This window comes from Zalophus californianus, chromosome X, assembly GCF_009762305.2.
Source record: "Zalophus californianus isolate mZalCal1 chromosome X, mZalCal1.pri.v2, whole genome shotgun sequence".
Classification (NCBI taxonomy): Eukaryota; Metazoa; Chordata; class Mammalia; order Carnivora; family Otariidae; genus Zalophus; species Zalophus californianus.
This window is the reverse complement of record NC_045612.1, coordinates 114,136,559-114,153,044: the sequence shown is the minus strand read 5'-3', so window position 1 is coordinate 114,153,044 and position 16,486 is coordinate 114,136,559. Positions and strand designations below refer to the sequence as shown.

Here is a 16,486-nt window from a genome sequence, read left to right as displayed (position 1 = left end):
TCCTATGGCTTGACTTCTACATATACGCAGGAAAAGGAAACACAAACATTTGACAAGTAACACAAGCTTCGCAGTAGGTAGACTGATTTTCAGTGGGTAAGGACAACATTTGGGTGTGTCAAGGCGCTGGGCTGGCCTGTTTTAGACTGCTCATCCTTTGGCTGAAACACACACACCCTGTCTGTCCTACATTATTGCTTCCATATTTTGTCATTTACTACATTTCTTTTTAATTACCAAGGATATTTCTTGAGAAATAAGACAGTTCCTGAGCAATAAGATTCAAAATGTGGATATGGAATCCTTTGCAAAACAAAATAATTGGCCAAAGCTGGTTTTTAATTAACGAGTATTCATTCTTCTGAAATGTGTGCCAGTCCCTGGATGTGCACGAGCTGCTCCGTTCCTAAGTTAATGCAGCTCTCCCCCAGGGCACCCAGATTGCAGGCTCTGATTGGAACCAGTGTGTGCCTCCAAATCTCCATGCCCCCTATTTCCATGCAAACAGGATTTTGCTAAGATATCACCACGATTAAGTCAGATTATGGCCACTATACTAGGAGAAAAATACAGTGGTTCATTTTACCCCAGGAGCTTAACAGCAAGGGGGCAAATTGGCACAGTCAAAAAAGCTTGGGCTTTGGAGGCTTGCAGTCCTGGTTTGAATCTTTGCCCCATTACTTAATCACTCATAATAATGATCGTTATTACTTATTGAGGGTTTATGCTGGGTCAGGTGCATATATTATCTCATTTCATCTTCACAACTACCCTATGAAGCAGGTACTATTATATTCCCCGATTTATAGATGAAGGAACAGAAAGGTGAAGAAACTTGCTCAAAGTCACACAGCTAGCAACACGGTGGGAGGGTAGTGGCCAAGTTCAAACACAAGTAGTCTGGCTCCACAGAATGCGTGAACATGAGCAAGTTTTATCCTCTCTGACCCTCAGTTTCCTCATCTAGAACATGAATATAATAATTCCTATACTGCAAGACTGGAAGCTGAATGAGATGTCTGGAGACTCCCAAGCATGTAGTATGTGCACAAGAAGTAATAGCTATCATTAATTTTATTTAAGTGAATTAACAGCAGAAGCTCATTTTGATACAACTAAGGATAGAATGTGAGTTGACTCACTCCTTACCATAACAGATTGTTCTACAATATATGGTATACCAGAAAGAATGCAGGAGGAGGAGGCAGAAAAGCCATGTGCCGCCTGTGCATAATGGTGGCAGGGAGCTGTGTGACCTTAGGTAAGTTACTGGGGCTTCACTATCTCATCAGCTCTCACCATATGGGGCTGGACCACTTTATCCCTGAGTTCCAGTTCCGGTTCCAGCTAGCAGTCTCGAATGTGGGTTCTACTCCTGGTTCCTGCCAAGAGGGTCCTAGTTAAAAATTTCTTTGTATTTGCCTTCCCATTCTCAGGAGGGCTAAGCCCTCAGAAGTCCTTTGGAAAGTATTTGTTCAGAAGTGACTGAAGAAGTATATTTAAGAGAATATCTCACGCCTCAAATATATAGGAACATTCGGCAGGTTTATGTTCTTAATAGTCTACAGGAGACCTATGAACTAGAAATAATAAAAATAACGTTGAAGAACTTAAGAAGTCCCCTAAATGAAAATCCACGTTATTCCTCAGCTTTGTCCATAAATGTGGGGGGACCAACTTGCCGGTCCGCTTGTCTATGTGTGCTAGTGACTTTTCAGGTGTAGGCTTAACTGAATCAACCTGCATGGAGAAAAGCAATTTTGCTGTACCTGGCTACATGCCATATTGCATGGAGAACTTTTGGAATATTTTCCTGAAATTCCCCAAAGCCATGAAATAACAGTCTTACCAGATGGTGATAACAAACTGGAATTATCAGCATTCTCTGTTGAGGAAAAAGGTGATTTAAAGTTAATTTGTGCCTGAATTTGTAGATAACATCTTTAACAGGAGCGAATGTAAAATGAATTGCAAATAGCTACCAAGAGAGGGCAGTATACTAATTTACAATTATTTTCAACAGCCTCATCCGTACTTGTCAACTCAATTCTCTAGAGACACATCTCTGGTGAAGCAATTCTTCCAATTTAACTGGTGATGATGCTCCCTCTATTCTGTTATATAATGATATAGTATATATGAAACTTAAAATGATGACTGAGAACTTCAATTGTTGGCTAGTATTCATTAAAATCTGTAAAAGAAAAGGGGAGCCAGGGTGGTTCAGTTGGTGAAGCGTTGGTCTAGGTTTCCACTCAGGTCATGATCTCAGGGTAGTGGGATCGAGCCCAACCCCCTCAGCGGGGAGTCTACTTGAGATTCTCTCTCCCTCTCCCTTTTCCCCTCCCACCACTTGTGCTCACGCTCTCTCTCTCTCAAATAAATAAAAATCTTTTTAAAAAAGGAAAAAGAGGCGCCTGGGTGGCTCAGTCGTTAAGCGTCTGCCTTGGGCTCAGGTCATGATCCCAGGGTCCTGGGATCGAGTCCCACATCGGGCTCCCTGCTCGGCGGGAAGCCTGCTTCTCCCTCTCCCACTCACCCTGCGTGTGTTCCCTCTCTCACTGTGTCTCTCTCTGTTAAATAAATAAAATATTAAAAAAAAAAAAGGAAAAGAATGTGTAACCGTAAAGGTATATATCTGCATAAACAAAACTTCCACTAACTGCTTCTTTGTATACCTATTAGCACAGCCTTTATATTATACCTAGTAAGTATATTATACTTCTTTCTTAGGAGTTAAACCACATCAGATGCCTCTGGGTTTATAAACTACAAGAACCACTGTATTTACTTTCAGAGGATGCTCAAATTCCTTAAAAGAAATTCTATTTTTTTTCTCTCTGAAAAACAATACACACTTACTGGAACAACTTCAGATAAATTACAGATAAACAAAAAAGAAAATTAAAACCACCTATAATTTCACCACCTAGATATAGACGACATTAACATTTTGGCATATATGCTTTGTGCTCTCTCTCTCTCTGTTTTATGTATTATCTACATATGTATATAGATATATGAATATATGTGTGTATGTATGTATTTATGTGTGAGAAAGATCATATCACATAAACTATTTGTATCCTGATTTTTCTCATGACAGTATATCCTGAACATTCTTCTATATCATTAAACAATTTTCCACAATACCTAACTTATGATCACTGTATAGCATTTCACTGACTGGATGTACCATTAATTTACACAACAAATTTCATTTTAGTGGTACAATTTTTCATGATTATAAACAATATTGTAATAAATACTTTTGGCTAAATTTCTGCAATACATACTTGGCTGCTTCCTTCAGAAACTGCATGATTTTGATTGCCAAAATGCCCTACAGAAAACAAACCAGTTTATACAACCCTCTGTAGCACATGAGTGCTACTTCCCCAAACTCAAACCCACGTGGGGTATTAAAATTTTTAATTTTTTTTAATTACAGGGCGCCTGGGTGGCTCAGTTGTTAAGCGTCTGCCTTCAGCTCAGGTCATGGTCCCAGGGTCCTGGGATCAGCCCCGCATCGGGCTCCCTGCTCGGCGGGAAGCCTGCTTCTCCCTCTCCCACTCCCCCTGCTTGTGTTCCCTCTCTCGCTGTGTCTCTGTCAAATAAATAAAAAAAAAATCTTTAATTTTTTTTAATTACAAAGGAAAGATTATTTCTATGGTGGTATCTTGAAATACAAAAAAAATTAATAATATGTAGGGGCGCCTGGGTGGTTCAGTCTGTTAAGCATCTGCCTTCAGCTTGGATCATGATCCCAGGGTCCTGGGATCCAGTCTCATGTCAGGCTCCTTGCTCAGCGGGAAGCCTGCTTCTTCCTTTGCCAGCTACTCCCCCTGCTTGTGCTCTCTCTCACGCTCTCTCTCTCTCTCTCTCTCTGATAAATAAACTCTTAAAAATAATAATATGTATGTTTGGGGGTGCCTGGGTGGCTCACTCGGTTGAGCATGTGACTCTTGATTTCAGCTCAGGTCATGATCTCAGGGTTGTGGGATCGAGCCCCATGTTGGGCTCCCTGCTCAACAGAGAGACTACTTGAGATTCTCTCTCCTTCTCCCCCTGCCCCTCTCACGAGTGCTCTCTCTCTCTCTCTCTCTCTCTAAAATAAATAAATTGATCTTTAACAAAAAAGAATATGTATGTTTGGAAACTAAAATTGCACGGTGAAACATACCTGGTAGGCTCCAAAAGCCTATTTTCCTGAAGTGGTGGTAGGGTACTGATTATTTTCTGGGATCATTAAAACACAATTCCACTTGAAAGCAAGACTGAATGAGTGCTCAAGTTCCCAATTACCCTGCAGCCAACAAGGCAAATGTATGCAGAGCGGTTAGTGCCTCGATGCCCCAATTTAATTGGAATTGCCTCCTCTTAGTCTCTGTCCTTCAATATCTCCCTCAGGCTACTTTAATATTCTACCAATTAAAGAGTCTGTTGAGTTAACAGGGCCTTAATTTTTAAAATACTCTTGGGAGCACTAAGGGAAAATCAGTCATTCACACTTTAGTATGAATTACCCCCAATTGGCTGAATTACTCCGATCATGTAGTAAAGACCTACCATACTGGGCCATGTTGAAAAGTACTGGGAAGAATCAACATTCAATATGGTCTACTCTGAGAATGACACTTATTAGTGTGGGCAGATGAGGTGCAGTGGGCCGCGAATGTGGCACAGGCAGGGAAGAGCATGAAGGCACTGAGGAAGTGTTCAATACCAGGAAAGAAGGATGGAGAGTAATGTTTAAGGCCAACAGAGGCTTATTCTGCTGCCTCCACAATTTGCCCAGGGGCTGACCAGAGCCGCCAATGGTTCCAACCTCCTCCACTGCCAAATCTTCTGACCTGTAGGCAGAGCTGGCCTCTTTCATCTTGGAACCTTGCAGGGCTCCCAGCAACGATCTATACTGATGAAGGGAGGAAATATGGCTAATAAAAGCCAGAGATTTTTAAAATGTTATTGTCCACTTTTTTTTTCTTTTGGCAATTTTTTTCTTCTAGGGGCCTAATTGCTTAGTGACTAATATTTTATTCATTTTTTTTTCTGTCTCTCATTACAATCCTCCACATCACTCCTCTTGGTACAAAATAGAGATGTCCCCATAGGCCTTGCATTTTCCTGACTATCAGCCCATTTCTCTTGGGCTCTCTCCTAACTCACTTCCCATTTGTTACAACCAAAGAGGTGGTCGTCATTTCCACTGAGTCATATATTTGAGCTCCATGCCATTCTTAGGAGACAAAACATTTCCATTGTTACAAGGATTCATGAACAAAGAAAGGAAAAACATTTAAATTTTTCAGATTTTCCTTTGGAAACCTACTACGAGCACATTTTAAAGCATTATTCATTTATTGAAGCCTCAATTTAAGTCAATAAATAAAATTATTGGGGGCGCCTGGGTGGCTCAGTCAGTTGAGCGTCCGACTCTTGGTGTCTGCTCTGGTCACGATCTCAGGGTTGTGGGATCGAGCCCCAAGTCGGGACTCCATGCTCAGTAGGGAGTCTGCTTGAGTTTCTTTCTCCCTTGCCCTCTGCTCCTCCCCACTGTGCTCCCTCTCTCTCTCTCTAAAATAAATAAATCTTTAAAAAACTAATAAAAGTATTGTGATCTGTCTATAAAATTTACTCAGTATTACTCCAGTGATTTTTTTTTAAACAAAGCACACATTTCTGATTATGATGAACAGGAGTTTGGCATGCATATGCTTACAATGAAAGCCAAAGACAGGAACTGGAAACTCCAGAAACCGAACTCAACAGTCTCGTATCCTCCATCACCTCCCTGGCACTTTCTTTTGGCTACTGCCACCACCTCCTCAACCCCAACCCCGCGAGGCCAAGTGCGGTCTGAGCACTGCCAAGTGAATGTCTTACTGTCTTTGCGCCTCCAACTGCATATATCCCAGAACTTCTCCCTCATCACCCCACACCATTTCCGTACCTGCTGAGTTCTCGAACTTGATGGTGTTGCTGGTAACATCAGCCAAATAATTTAAGATGGAAATGCCCAGGTATTAGTTTCCTGTTGCTGCTGTAACATATTACCATGAACTTAGCGGTTTAAGACAACACAAATGGGTGATGTCAGAGTTCTGTAGGTCAGGAGTCCAATATGAGTCTCACCGGACAAAAATCAAGGTGTCAACAGGCTGCATTTCTTTCTGGAGGCTCCAGGGGAGAATGTGAGTCCTGCTTATCTGGGATACTACAGAATTCAATTCCTTGCAGTTGTAGGACCAAGGTACTCATTTACTTGCTGGCTGGAAATTGAGAGCCATTCCCAGATTCTAGAAGCTACCCACATTTCTTCATTCATGCCTCATTCTTCCATCTTCAAAGATGGCAATGGTGGGATGGGGTGGGAGGGGGGACTCCTTCACCTGGGGCATTCTACTCACTCACTCTTCTACCTTCCTCTTCTACTTTTAAGAACTCCCAGGATTAGACTGGGCTCACCCAGGTAATCCATGATAATCTCCCCATCTCACAGTCCTTAACTTCCATCACACCTGCAAAGTCCCTTTTGTTAGGTATGGTAACATATTTGCAGATCCTAGGCATTAGGACAGGGACGTCTTTGAGGAGCAATTATTCTTCCTACCATACTCAGAAATCCAGTTTTTTTTAAATTATAGAAAATATGAGTTGCAAGGAAACACCCTCTATGGAAAAAAAAATCCCACAGGGGTTAAGTAAAGGGCCTGAAACCCAGAGTTTGTTTCAGCAATAGAGCTGAGTGTACAATTCAAATGCTCACTCTTGGATCATTACCCCTGACTCCTCCCTTTCCCCCACCTCCCACCTCCATGTCCAGGCATCTGTCTGGTGCATTCTTCTCCTTGTAACACGGGGCTATTGCAAGGACTAGAGAGAGATGATGTATGTGTGATAAATAGCAATAGCAAACAGTGGTTAATGCTTCCTATGAGCCAGGCTTAAAGCTTCATACGCACTTATTATTTAATCAGCCAACAACTCCAGGAGATACGTGAATTCATTAGCATCAGTCTATTTTAGTGCCTGAGAAACAGTCTGGGCAAGGTGTACTGGGCCCCACCAGAAATTCACTGTACAGCTGACATTTGAACCCAGGCAGTCCAACTTCAGAGCCCACCCTGAGTCTCTATTCTGTCCTGCTTCCAATGACAAATTCTGTTGACCACAAACTAGTATATAAATGGAGGGCATTATTATTAATATTCTCTAATCTCTCTCTCATCCGTCCCTTCTTCCCTTCCCATGCCCACTGCCCCCTTCTAAGCCCAGGTCCTGATCGCCTCATATGTGAGTGAAATATTAGAACCCCAGAATTTTCTCATTGGAAAGGATCTTAATGTTCTTTACATTCGACTTCTCACCCATTGCAGTAAGCCATTCAACAAATGCATACAATTGGCTCACGATCCCAATTCAGCTGCCAGGCAAGTTCTATCGTGCCCACACAGTGGGAATCATGCTGAATTTTTTGAAAGTTTGAATTACTTAACAACATTTAGAAATCAAGTGATTTCAAATGAAATTCCAAATTTTCACCCTTTCAAAATTGGGAATTTTAGAAGATGACCTCCTTGGATCAGCGATCTGGCCCTCTAAAGCATGCTCTGGCTACAGCAGTCAGTGGAGGTGGCTCTCTCCTCTTTCTATCTTAAGGTTTATTCCTTGACTACACCATTCATTTGCCATTTGTCGGACATACACTATTAGGCAGTGTTATTTAACTTTTCTACTGTATGTCTCATTTTCCCAACTAGATGTTAAGCTGCCTGATGCTTTATTATCCTCTAGGAATCCAGTCCAGTGCCCTGCATCTGGTAGATGTTCGAAAACATTTTGGGATTAGGGCGCCTGGGAGACTCAGTCGGTTAAGCATCTGCCGGAGTCCAGGACTGAGCCTCGTGTCAGGCTCTCTGCTCGGCGGGGAGTCTGCTTCTCCCTCGGATTCTCTCCCCTCTTATGCTCTCTCTCTCAAATAAATAAATAAAATCTTTTAAAAACATATTCTGGGATTGACTAATGACATCATTAAGGAGTCTCCATCAGTCAGGGATCAGTCTGGAACCCATGAGTGGTAGTTGAAGAGCAGGAACTTAACACAAATAGTGCAAGGAGTCAGGACCCTAGGATACGAAGCACAGCAGGGGAAAGATAAGAAATGGATCTGAGAACCATGAGGCAGAGTCTATGAAGGAAAGACTTGAGAGTATTTCTTGGACAGTTATTATTCGGAATCTCAAGTTTGGAATAGTAGTTGTAATTGCCAATCACAGCAGACAGATCGCTTAGCGGACCTTACAAATGTATGCTAAAATGACCACTAAGATACATAGCACGACCAACATAAACAATTCAATGACCCTGAGCCTTCACTGCCTACAGCAGTGACCTCAGTAACATACCCTTTATTGGCTTTTCCATTTTTCCTAATGCCTTCTTCCTGTTCCCTCACTCCTGATTCCTAAAATCACCTCCCCAACAAACTACCTGCATGCAAGTCAGGCGAGGTCACGGCTGACTGTCTCTGACGTTCTCATTTTTCTGCCCACTCTTTGATGCCGTGGGGGTTGTACGACTTGAAACGGGAGGGGGCCGGTCGTCTTAGACCTGTGACTGTGGGAACACGGATGAGGATTTCCTTCCAACGCATGTGCCCCAAGTTGAATGAGAAAGATAAAGACAACTTTTGAAGAGTGGATCTAAAAGAGATACACGACTAGCCCCCCCCTTGCACGAATATTTTAGACCCAGCTGAAACTTATAATCTGGTGGCAGTCCACCTCTGAATTGAATTACTATTCCATAGAGAGATGATTCAAAACTAGGCGCCACACCTAGGCACTCCTATATGGGAACCCCCAACAAAACAATTATTGTTTTGTTATTATATTGGCTCTTCAGGGCTTGGAACAACAGATACTCTTCCAAGAACTGTATTTTCAGATTTTACTACATAACCAACAAAATGGATGAAAACAGTTCTCCTTTGGCACAGCCCGAAGTGTTTACTTGTGCTGTGACCATCTCACGTCACACTGCTCAATAAGTACTCTGACATAACACTTTTATTAAAGGATTAATAATAACATCATTAGAGAAAACTTCAGCTGCTAGCTGATGGAACTTCCCAAAGTGTGAACAATCAGCAATTCTCGGTGGGCCTTGGCCTTTATTGAACACTTTACTGAACGCTGGCCTTTACTGAACACTTACTAGACTGACAATACACCTTGCTTCTTCATGGAGTCTCCCCACATTCCCATGGCACAGATGACCTTCTAGCCAGATCTCATCTCCTCCTATTCTCCCCTCACTCAGCCACACAGGCCTCCCTGCTATTCTGCCAACACACGGGCCATATTCACACTTCGCACTTGCTGTTCCCTCTGCCTGGAACACTTTTCCTCCCAAGAGCCCCTTGGTTTGTGCCCTGGCACCTCCTTGGCATTTTGCTCAAATGTCACCTTCGGCTGAGAAGCTGATCCAGACCACTCTATTTAAAATCCCTACATTTTCCCTCTTTGCCTGACCCTTCCCATCCCTTTATCTCCTTCCACCTAATGCGTACATACACATTTATGTATGTGTATGTTTTTGGATTTGTGCACACTCACATATGCAGCACTAAGAGTGGGCATCTCCTAATATTTTGTGCTCTAGACCCTTCACTTGCCTCATCTTAGTCCCAACCCTGTAATAATTGGTAAGACTTTTTCGCCTCCAAAAGCCAATGTTCACTCCCGTGGGGGCGATACTGCCCCTGGAGAGAATGCATGCTCTACGCTTATCTCTACTTATTCCCAGGAGAGATGTGGCTTAAGGAGAGCAGCATTTGCTTGGCTGCCCTTCTTCTCCCTGATTCCCACTCCTGTCTAGGGTAATTCTACTGTGAGTTAGTTGACACATTCTTTCATGCCAAAGCACCTATAATTTATGGGTTAGTGAGAGTTTCTTGTGGTAGTTTTAAGCGCAGAAGCACCTGGAAATGTAGGGTGGGGGCACTAGTGGCTAGGGTACAGAGAGTTTTCTAGTCTCTTTTATTTTTTTTAAGATTTTATTTATTTATTTGAGATAGAGACTGAGAGGGCACAAGCAGGGGGAGCAGCAGAGGGAGAGGGAGAAGCAGACTCCCTGCCGAGCAGGGAGCCTGCTGCAGGGCTCCATCCCAGGACCCTGGGATCACGACCCAAGCCAAAGGCAGATGCTTAACCGACTGGGCTACTTAGGCGCCCCTAGTCTCTTTTAGATCACACCACTCTTTGCCAGCTCACAATCAAGCAGCGACCTCCTTGGCGTCTTAGTTTAGGTTCTCTGGGGGTGCAAAACCTAAAATAAGGACTTGGGGGCAAAATGGCCTCCCCCCTCTCCCCAGCCCCTAGCACAGAACAATACGTATTGTTTTATATAGCTCTGAAATACACGAGGCGGCCAGAGGAGGGTGCTGCGGTAGACTGGCCAAGACGTGATGAGGACCTGAACCTGTGCTTGGGAAGCTGGCATGAAGAGGTTCAACAGACACCCTAAGGTAAGATGAGAGGATGGGGGGGTCCCCTGGGATGTCGGGGTATGCAGAAAACAGGAGTCAGCCGCAACAGTCCATGTGAGATTGCCCTGAATCCCTCAAGTGTGTTAAGTAGGTCACGAACCTAGACTATGAAGCCCAGACAGTGTAGGTCCAAGTCTGCCACTTGTTAATTCCACACAACTTCTGTAATCCACCACTAGGTAACTTTGGACAACTTCCTTACTGCATGCACCCCCCCCCCCCACCCCGGCCCTGCACTTCAGTTTCCCATCTGGAAAACAGGGATGAAGATAATCACAATAGGACATACTTCATTGGCATATATGAGGAGAACGCACAGGAAACCGTGCTCATGTCCATAATTAATACGATCATGCTCTCTGTTCCTCGTTTACCTAGTGACCTTTCTAAAAACGGTTTCTCCCCTCTATGGAGCAAGACCTCCATTTCACTTTCTTTCCGTTTTATACTCTTTGCTTCTGATTTTCAAATAGCCTTGGGATCGCTTTGGAAACGTAAGGAAAGAAGCAGAAGTCAAAGGGTTTCAGGAGATCAGGTGACTGTAACTTCTGTTTCTTAAATTTTTGCACAAAGTCAAGACCCGGTTAAAGTTTCAGGGCAAAAGTGAAAGGTGCATCTAATCGTGATGTTATTAGGGTGCCCTCTAGTGGGATGCACGGTCTCCCCAGGAGTCACTGGCTGGCTTCTAAAAATTAACATTAGTTTCTTTTCTAATTATAACAATAATTATGTGGGTTTATGTGGAGAAAATTCTAACCACAGAAAAGTGGAAAGAAAAACTTCTAAAAAAATATTCATATGAATCATGGAACACTACATCAAAAATTAATGATGTAATGTATGGTGATTAACATAACATTAAATTTAAAAAATATATTCATACTCTTTCTACTGAAAGATAATGTTGGCTGGCTGTAAGGCTCTTTGGAATATCTTCGGGCCAGCTGCAGAACAGAAACAATTCAGTAGAGCCTTGGGAGATGTTAGCATCAGGTTTTACTTAGAACTATTAGCAGATACAAAATTGAGCTCGTTAGCGTTCCAGTATGTGTGGTGTCTTGGTAACGGAGCATCATGGCGGGCCTAAGCTGCATTTCCCAGAATTCCCTTTTCTGTACATTTCTGGAGAGCTTCCTGTGGGACATGCGGACAGAAAAGGCACAGCAGCCGCCTCTCCTCATTCACGTGAGGGCGCAGCCAGCCTGCAACAGCTCCAGTGCCACCCGGGTCTGCTTCAGCTTCTCCAACTCCTGGGCCAGGTGGGTACTGAGTTTTGTGCTAAGGACCCAGCTTCTGCGGGATGACCATACCACCAAGGTCACAGGTAACAAGAATGGACGTAGGTTTCAGTCATGCCTGTGGGTTCCAACTTGTTCCCAGTGTCACCCTTCTTCCTGCCTCCCTCCTGCCCACCCATCATACATGGCAAGTTCTGGCATCAGATGCGAAGGCAACAGCTTTACGGAGCCTGCTTAGCCAGCTCCCGCAGTTGTATAAGGTCACATCCCTGTGACAAATTCCTTAGTGTGTGTGTGTGTGTCCCTAGTGACTCTCCTTCTGTGACTGAACCCTGACTTACACGGTATGAAGGAGAAAAAAATTCTGAAGCAATTCAAACGAATGGTCTAAGCTGCACTGTTCTCTCTACCGTAGCCCCTGGCCACGCGTGGCTACTTAAGTTTAAGTTAATTCAAGTTAAACAAAATTATAATCCAGTTCCTCAGTCACGTTTCAAGGGCTCAACAGCCACACGTCATTGGCGGCTACTGTATAGGGCAGCACAGAGACAGAGCATTGCCATTATCGAAAAAAATCTCCATCACTGTGCTGGTCTCTAGGGATGACGGCCAGTATTTAGGGATTCTGCCAGTGTGTCAGACACATCACAGGCGTCTCTTCACGCATTCATTCGTTTAATCTGTGAGTAATTCTGAGAGATACTGCTACTTTACAGATAAGGAGATTGAACCGCAGTGATTAAATACCTTGTTATAGTCAGAGTTAATAAATGGAAGAGGTAAGATTTGACCCCAGAAAGTCCAGAGCCTGGAGTCTTTTACCGTATGCCAAACTGTGAAAGTCCCAGTGGCCCGGGTTGGCACAAAGGGAGTGGATGGCTCTGGTGGGCCTCCTGCACTCAGGACTCTCTCGTAATTGGGTGAGGAGCATCTCAGTAGTGACATCATTGACTCCCCCAGCTTGGACTTGATCTCAAGAAAGAAGAGATGCCTTACCCCACCCCACCCCACCTTCCAGTGGCAGAACGAGATGTACAAACAACCCTGGTGAGAAGGGTCATAGATGTATTAGTTAAGGTAAGGCAAATTGCTGCAATAACTAAATCCTACAATCTCAGGGACTCAAAAAAATAGAAGTTTCTTTTCCATGTGTAAAGTCCAATCAGCAGCCTAGAATGGAGAGTAGGGTAGGGCAGAGAGAGGGACATCTGCTCCGTGTAGTCATTGAGGGGCCCAGGAGGACAGAAGCACTGCCATGTTCAACATGAAAATTCCAAATTTGCTCTGGAGAACAATATCCAGCAGGCCAACAGGAAAAGAGACAGTGAGGGGAATCAGGTGGGAGATTTTTAATGGCTAAGCCTGGAAGTGGCAACATTGTTTCTGCCCACAGCCATTAACCAGAACTCAGTCACATAGCCACTTCTAATGGCAAGGGAGGCTGGGTAACAGAGTTCTAGCTGTGTGGTGAGAAAGAAAAAAATAAAGTTTGGTGAGCTGCCAACCATTCTCTGCCACATCCATTTAATTTGAGTGCTGTGGAGTAATTAATATCCATTAAACTAATGATGGGACAAAATCAATGCTAAAATTACTCTCCCAACTACCATTTTCTTTTTCTTTGCCATGATATCGACAAGGTCAAAAGTCAAGGAATCAATAGGAATTGGAGGAGGAGGAGTCCCTGCCACTTTGAAGCTAAATCTATGAATTCCCCTTCTTTGTGACTCACCTCCCTAGTTCTGCTCCCAACAAACATCCATATTATGATTTTTTTCATGATCCTCAAGAGTAGGATTCCCATATGATAAACTATTTCTGTAAACAGCTGCATACTAGTAAAAGCTACTAACAAAGCCTGGAAGTACGGATATTCCTGTTGTAGCCTACTTAGTTGGAAAAGCTGTATTTTGGGGGCACCTGGGTGGCTTAGTTGGTTAACTGTCCAACGATTTCCGCACAGGTCAGGATCTCAGGGTCCTGGGATCAAGCCCCACATTGGGCTCTGTGCTCAGCAGGGAGTCTGCTTGAGGATCTCTCTCCTTCACTCGCCCTCTCTCTCCCTCCCCCCTCTAAAATAAAGAAATCTTTTTAAAAAAGAATTTTGAATAGGAGAGCAGCCTTAAAATGAGATGGCAGAGATGAGTGGTTCTCAGTTCGAAGCAGACCCCAAGGATCTCTGGTAACCCAGGACAATGAATTAGGAAGCTGAAGACCCTCCCTACTGGGTAATTGAACTCACAGAATGTGAGAGTGTGACGGAATCCTAACACGCAATCAGCTGAGCCCCTTCATCATACGGAGGAGAGGAAACCATTCTTTAAGGGTTTCTAGCCAATGGACAGCCACTTTATTGAGGTCTATGCAAAACATTAGAGGAGTAACATATGTTGTATAAGAACTCACTGGGTTCAGATGAGGGTAATGCTGGTGATGTAAGCTGAAGGGAGAGGCCCGCGTTTTAGAGTATCTCTAGGCTTTACACTAGAGTCACAAATCAAAACCAAACAACCAGAGTTTATTGAGCATTTACTATGTGCTAGACTATGGAGGATACAGAGAGGAAAAAGTTGTCACCCTTACCCTGAAGGACCTGACTAGATATTTCTTCATACCTGAAAAGGTAATCCAGAATATGATGATCACCTTCAACAATCCCTAGCAGAGTGTCCTAACACATCTTAATATGTGTTCATTTTAGAGTTAGTTTAAAATGTATAAATAGAATTTGGATGTACCAATAATAGCAACGATAAAGAAACACATAAAAAAAAAAAATACCCGAGCTTCCATCTTATTTTGGAGCCTCCATTCCAGAGGTACAGGAAAGGGATCCTTACACCTGATACTTTAAGGTGGCTCGCTCTTTTGCTCTGAAATGATCTCCAGTTCAATCAATGTCTTTTGGAAAGATGCACAATCTTTGTTTTGCCTCCTCTTCCATCTCGTGGCCAAGATGGCTTCCAGGTTGGGAATGGGGTGCCAGTGTTCTTCTGGCAGCAGGGAGAAGGGGCCCGGATCTCTGAGCCCACTTCGTGTTGAGCAATGGGTTCTCAATGGCCTCTCCAGAGGTCTCCCTCACCCTGTCGGGTTCCTGAGTATCCAGTTGGCATCCACTGCTGAAGACTGTTGTCCACTGGCCCCCATGGTCTATTCTCTCAGTAGCCCACCCTGGCCTGGGGGTCCCTCTCTTGATAATCCAGGTCCCCTCAAGTCTCACCTCTGAGTGTCTGTCACATCCTTCATCTGGCCCCTGGTCTAAATTGTCCACACCACCGCTTTTGCGCCCTGTCCCTGCTCCTGGCTCACAACACAGCTACCCACAAGGAACATGAAGGCCATTTAGAATCTCTACCCTGCCCACAAGAGACAAGAAAGACTTGAAAAAGACACCATCTCCAGCCTTCTCTCTGCCTAAACACTCTATGTCATCATCTTTCATCTCTACTATGGCTTCCATGTTGATGTACAGGCTGCTATGAGTTCTGACCAGGAGTTCTAAGTGGAAAGTGGGACACAATGTCTTCCGCTTTCAGTTTCAGCTTCAACTCTCTAGAGCCTCTACCATTCCTTGTCACCACTTCTATCTGCCAGGGAAAGAGACAGGGTCTACCAGAAGTGACCTCATGCCCATATGGGGGTAGTGCAAATTTGGGAGGCTGTAAGATTGGCTGAGCATCAGATCAATGCCATGGTATTTATAATCTCATTTGCACAGACAGAGAATTGAGAGAGAAGGAGTACAGTACCCGGTTTGGTACTGGAAGACAAAGTCAAACAAGACAGATTCCCTGCCTTTCAGGAGCATTACAGTCTACCCTCCTACAGCTTTACCATGCACTGCACAAGGAAGAACAAAGATTTGGATGGACAAAGCATGAGAGGATAAGAGGAAACAAGAGAGTGAGGCCTTGGGAGAGAAGAATTATAGAAGAATCCATCTCTGGAAATGCCTGCAGCACAGAAAGATCTAGGCCCAGACCAGAGAGAGAGAGTTGGGGATTATAGCTCATGAGCTCACCAAACTGGCTCAAATGTGTAATTGTTTCCAAATGGGGAAGACAACTCTACAAGGATGAAATTATAACCATCTTCCACTATTACGTCATCTCACCCTCTGGAAAATAGTTGTACCTAAAAGAAGACCTCCTTCAAAGACAAAAAAAGGAATAAGAAAAAAAGGCTATTGGCACAGCCCAGGAGAGCTAGAGGCTAGAGACAAGTATAGTCACCTACTGAAGCTAGCTCATGTGGGCTTCTGGTAGACCAAGAATGATTCCCTCACACATTACCGAATTACACAAGTGAAAGCGTTAGGGTCTAAGGATTCTCTCTGTTGGCCAGTGGCCTAACAAGAGAGTGTCAGACCTACCTCCCCTTATTGTCAAGAGCTAATGAGTCATCTCTCAGGCTTCCAGGATGAAGCTACTGTGTTTGCAGTCCAAATCCCCCAAAACCAGGGGGAACGGCTGCTAACCAGCGGCACACCCCGGCTCCCTCCCTGTCTTCTCCGCACACCTCAGTGACACGTTCCTTCAGTCTTCAGACACCTACGAGGCAACCCGGTAGAGGATGAACAGCACAAGCTACAGATCCCAACGGGGAATCCTCTGAGCTATGAGACTCTGCACAAATGACTAAACTGAGACTGAAAGTATCTATCATGAGGCGTTTTTGTGAGGAGTAAATGAGATGA

At 43.9% G+C, this 16,486-nt stretch overlaps 1 protein-coding gene across 1 annotated transcript in view; it reads right to left on the bottom strand.

The window, feature by feature from the left end:
- ADGRG2 (adhesion G protein-coupled receptor G2) overlaps positions 1 to 16,486 on the bottom strand; it is a 131,601-nt gene that overhangs the window by 52,549 nt on the left and 62,566 nt on the right. Inside the window, exon 4 of the mRNA XM_027607785.2 lies at positions 1,850 to 1,885. Coding sequence (XP_027463586.1) covers positions 1,850 to 1,885 — 36 coding nt within the window. The remainder of the gene's footprint in view (positions 1 to 1,849; positions 1,886 to 16,486) is intronic.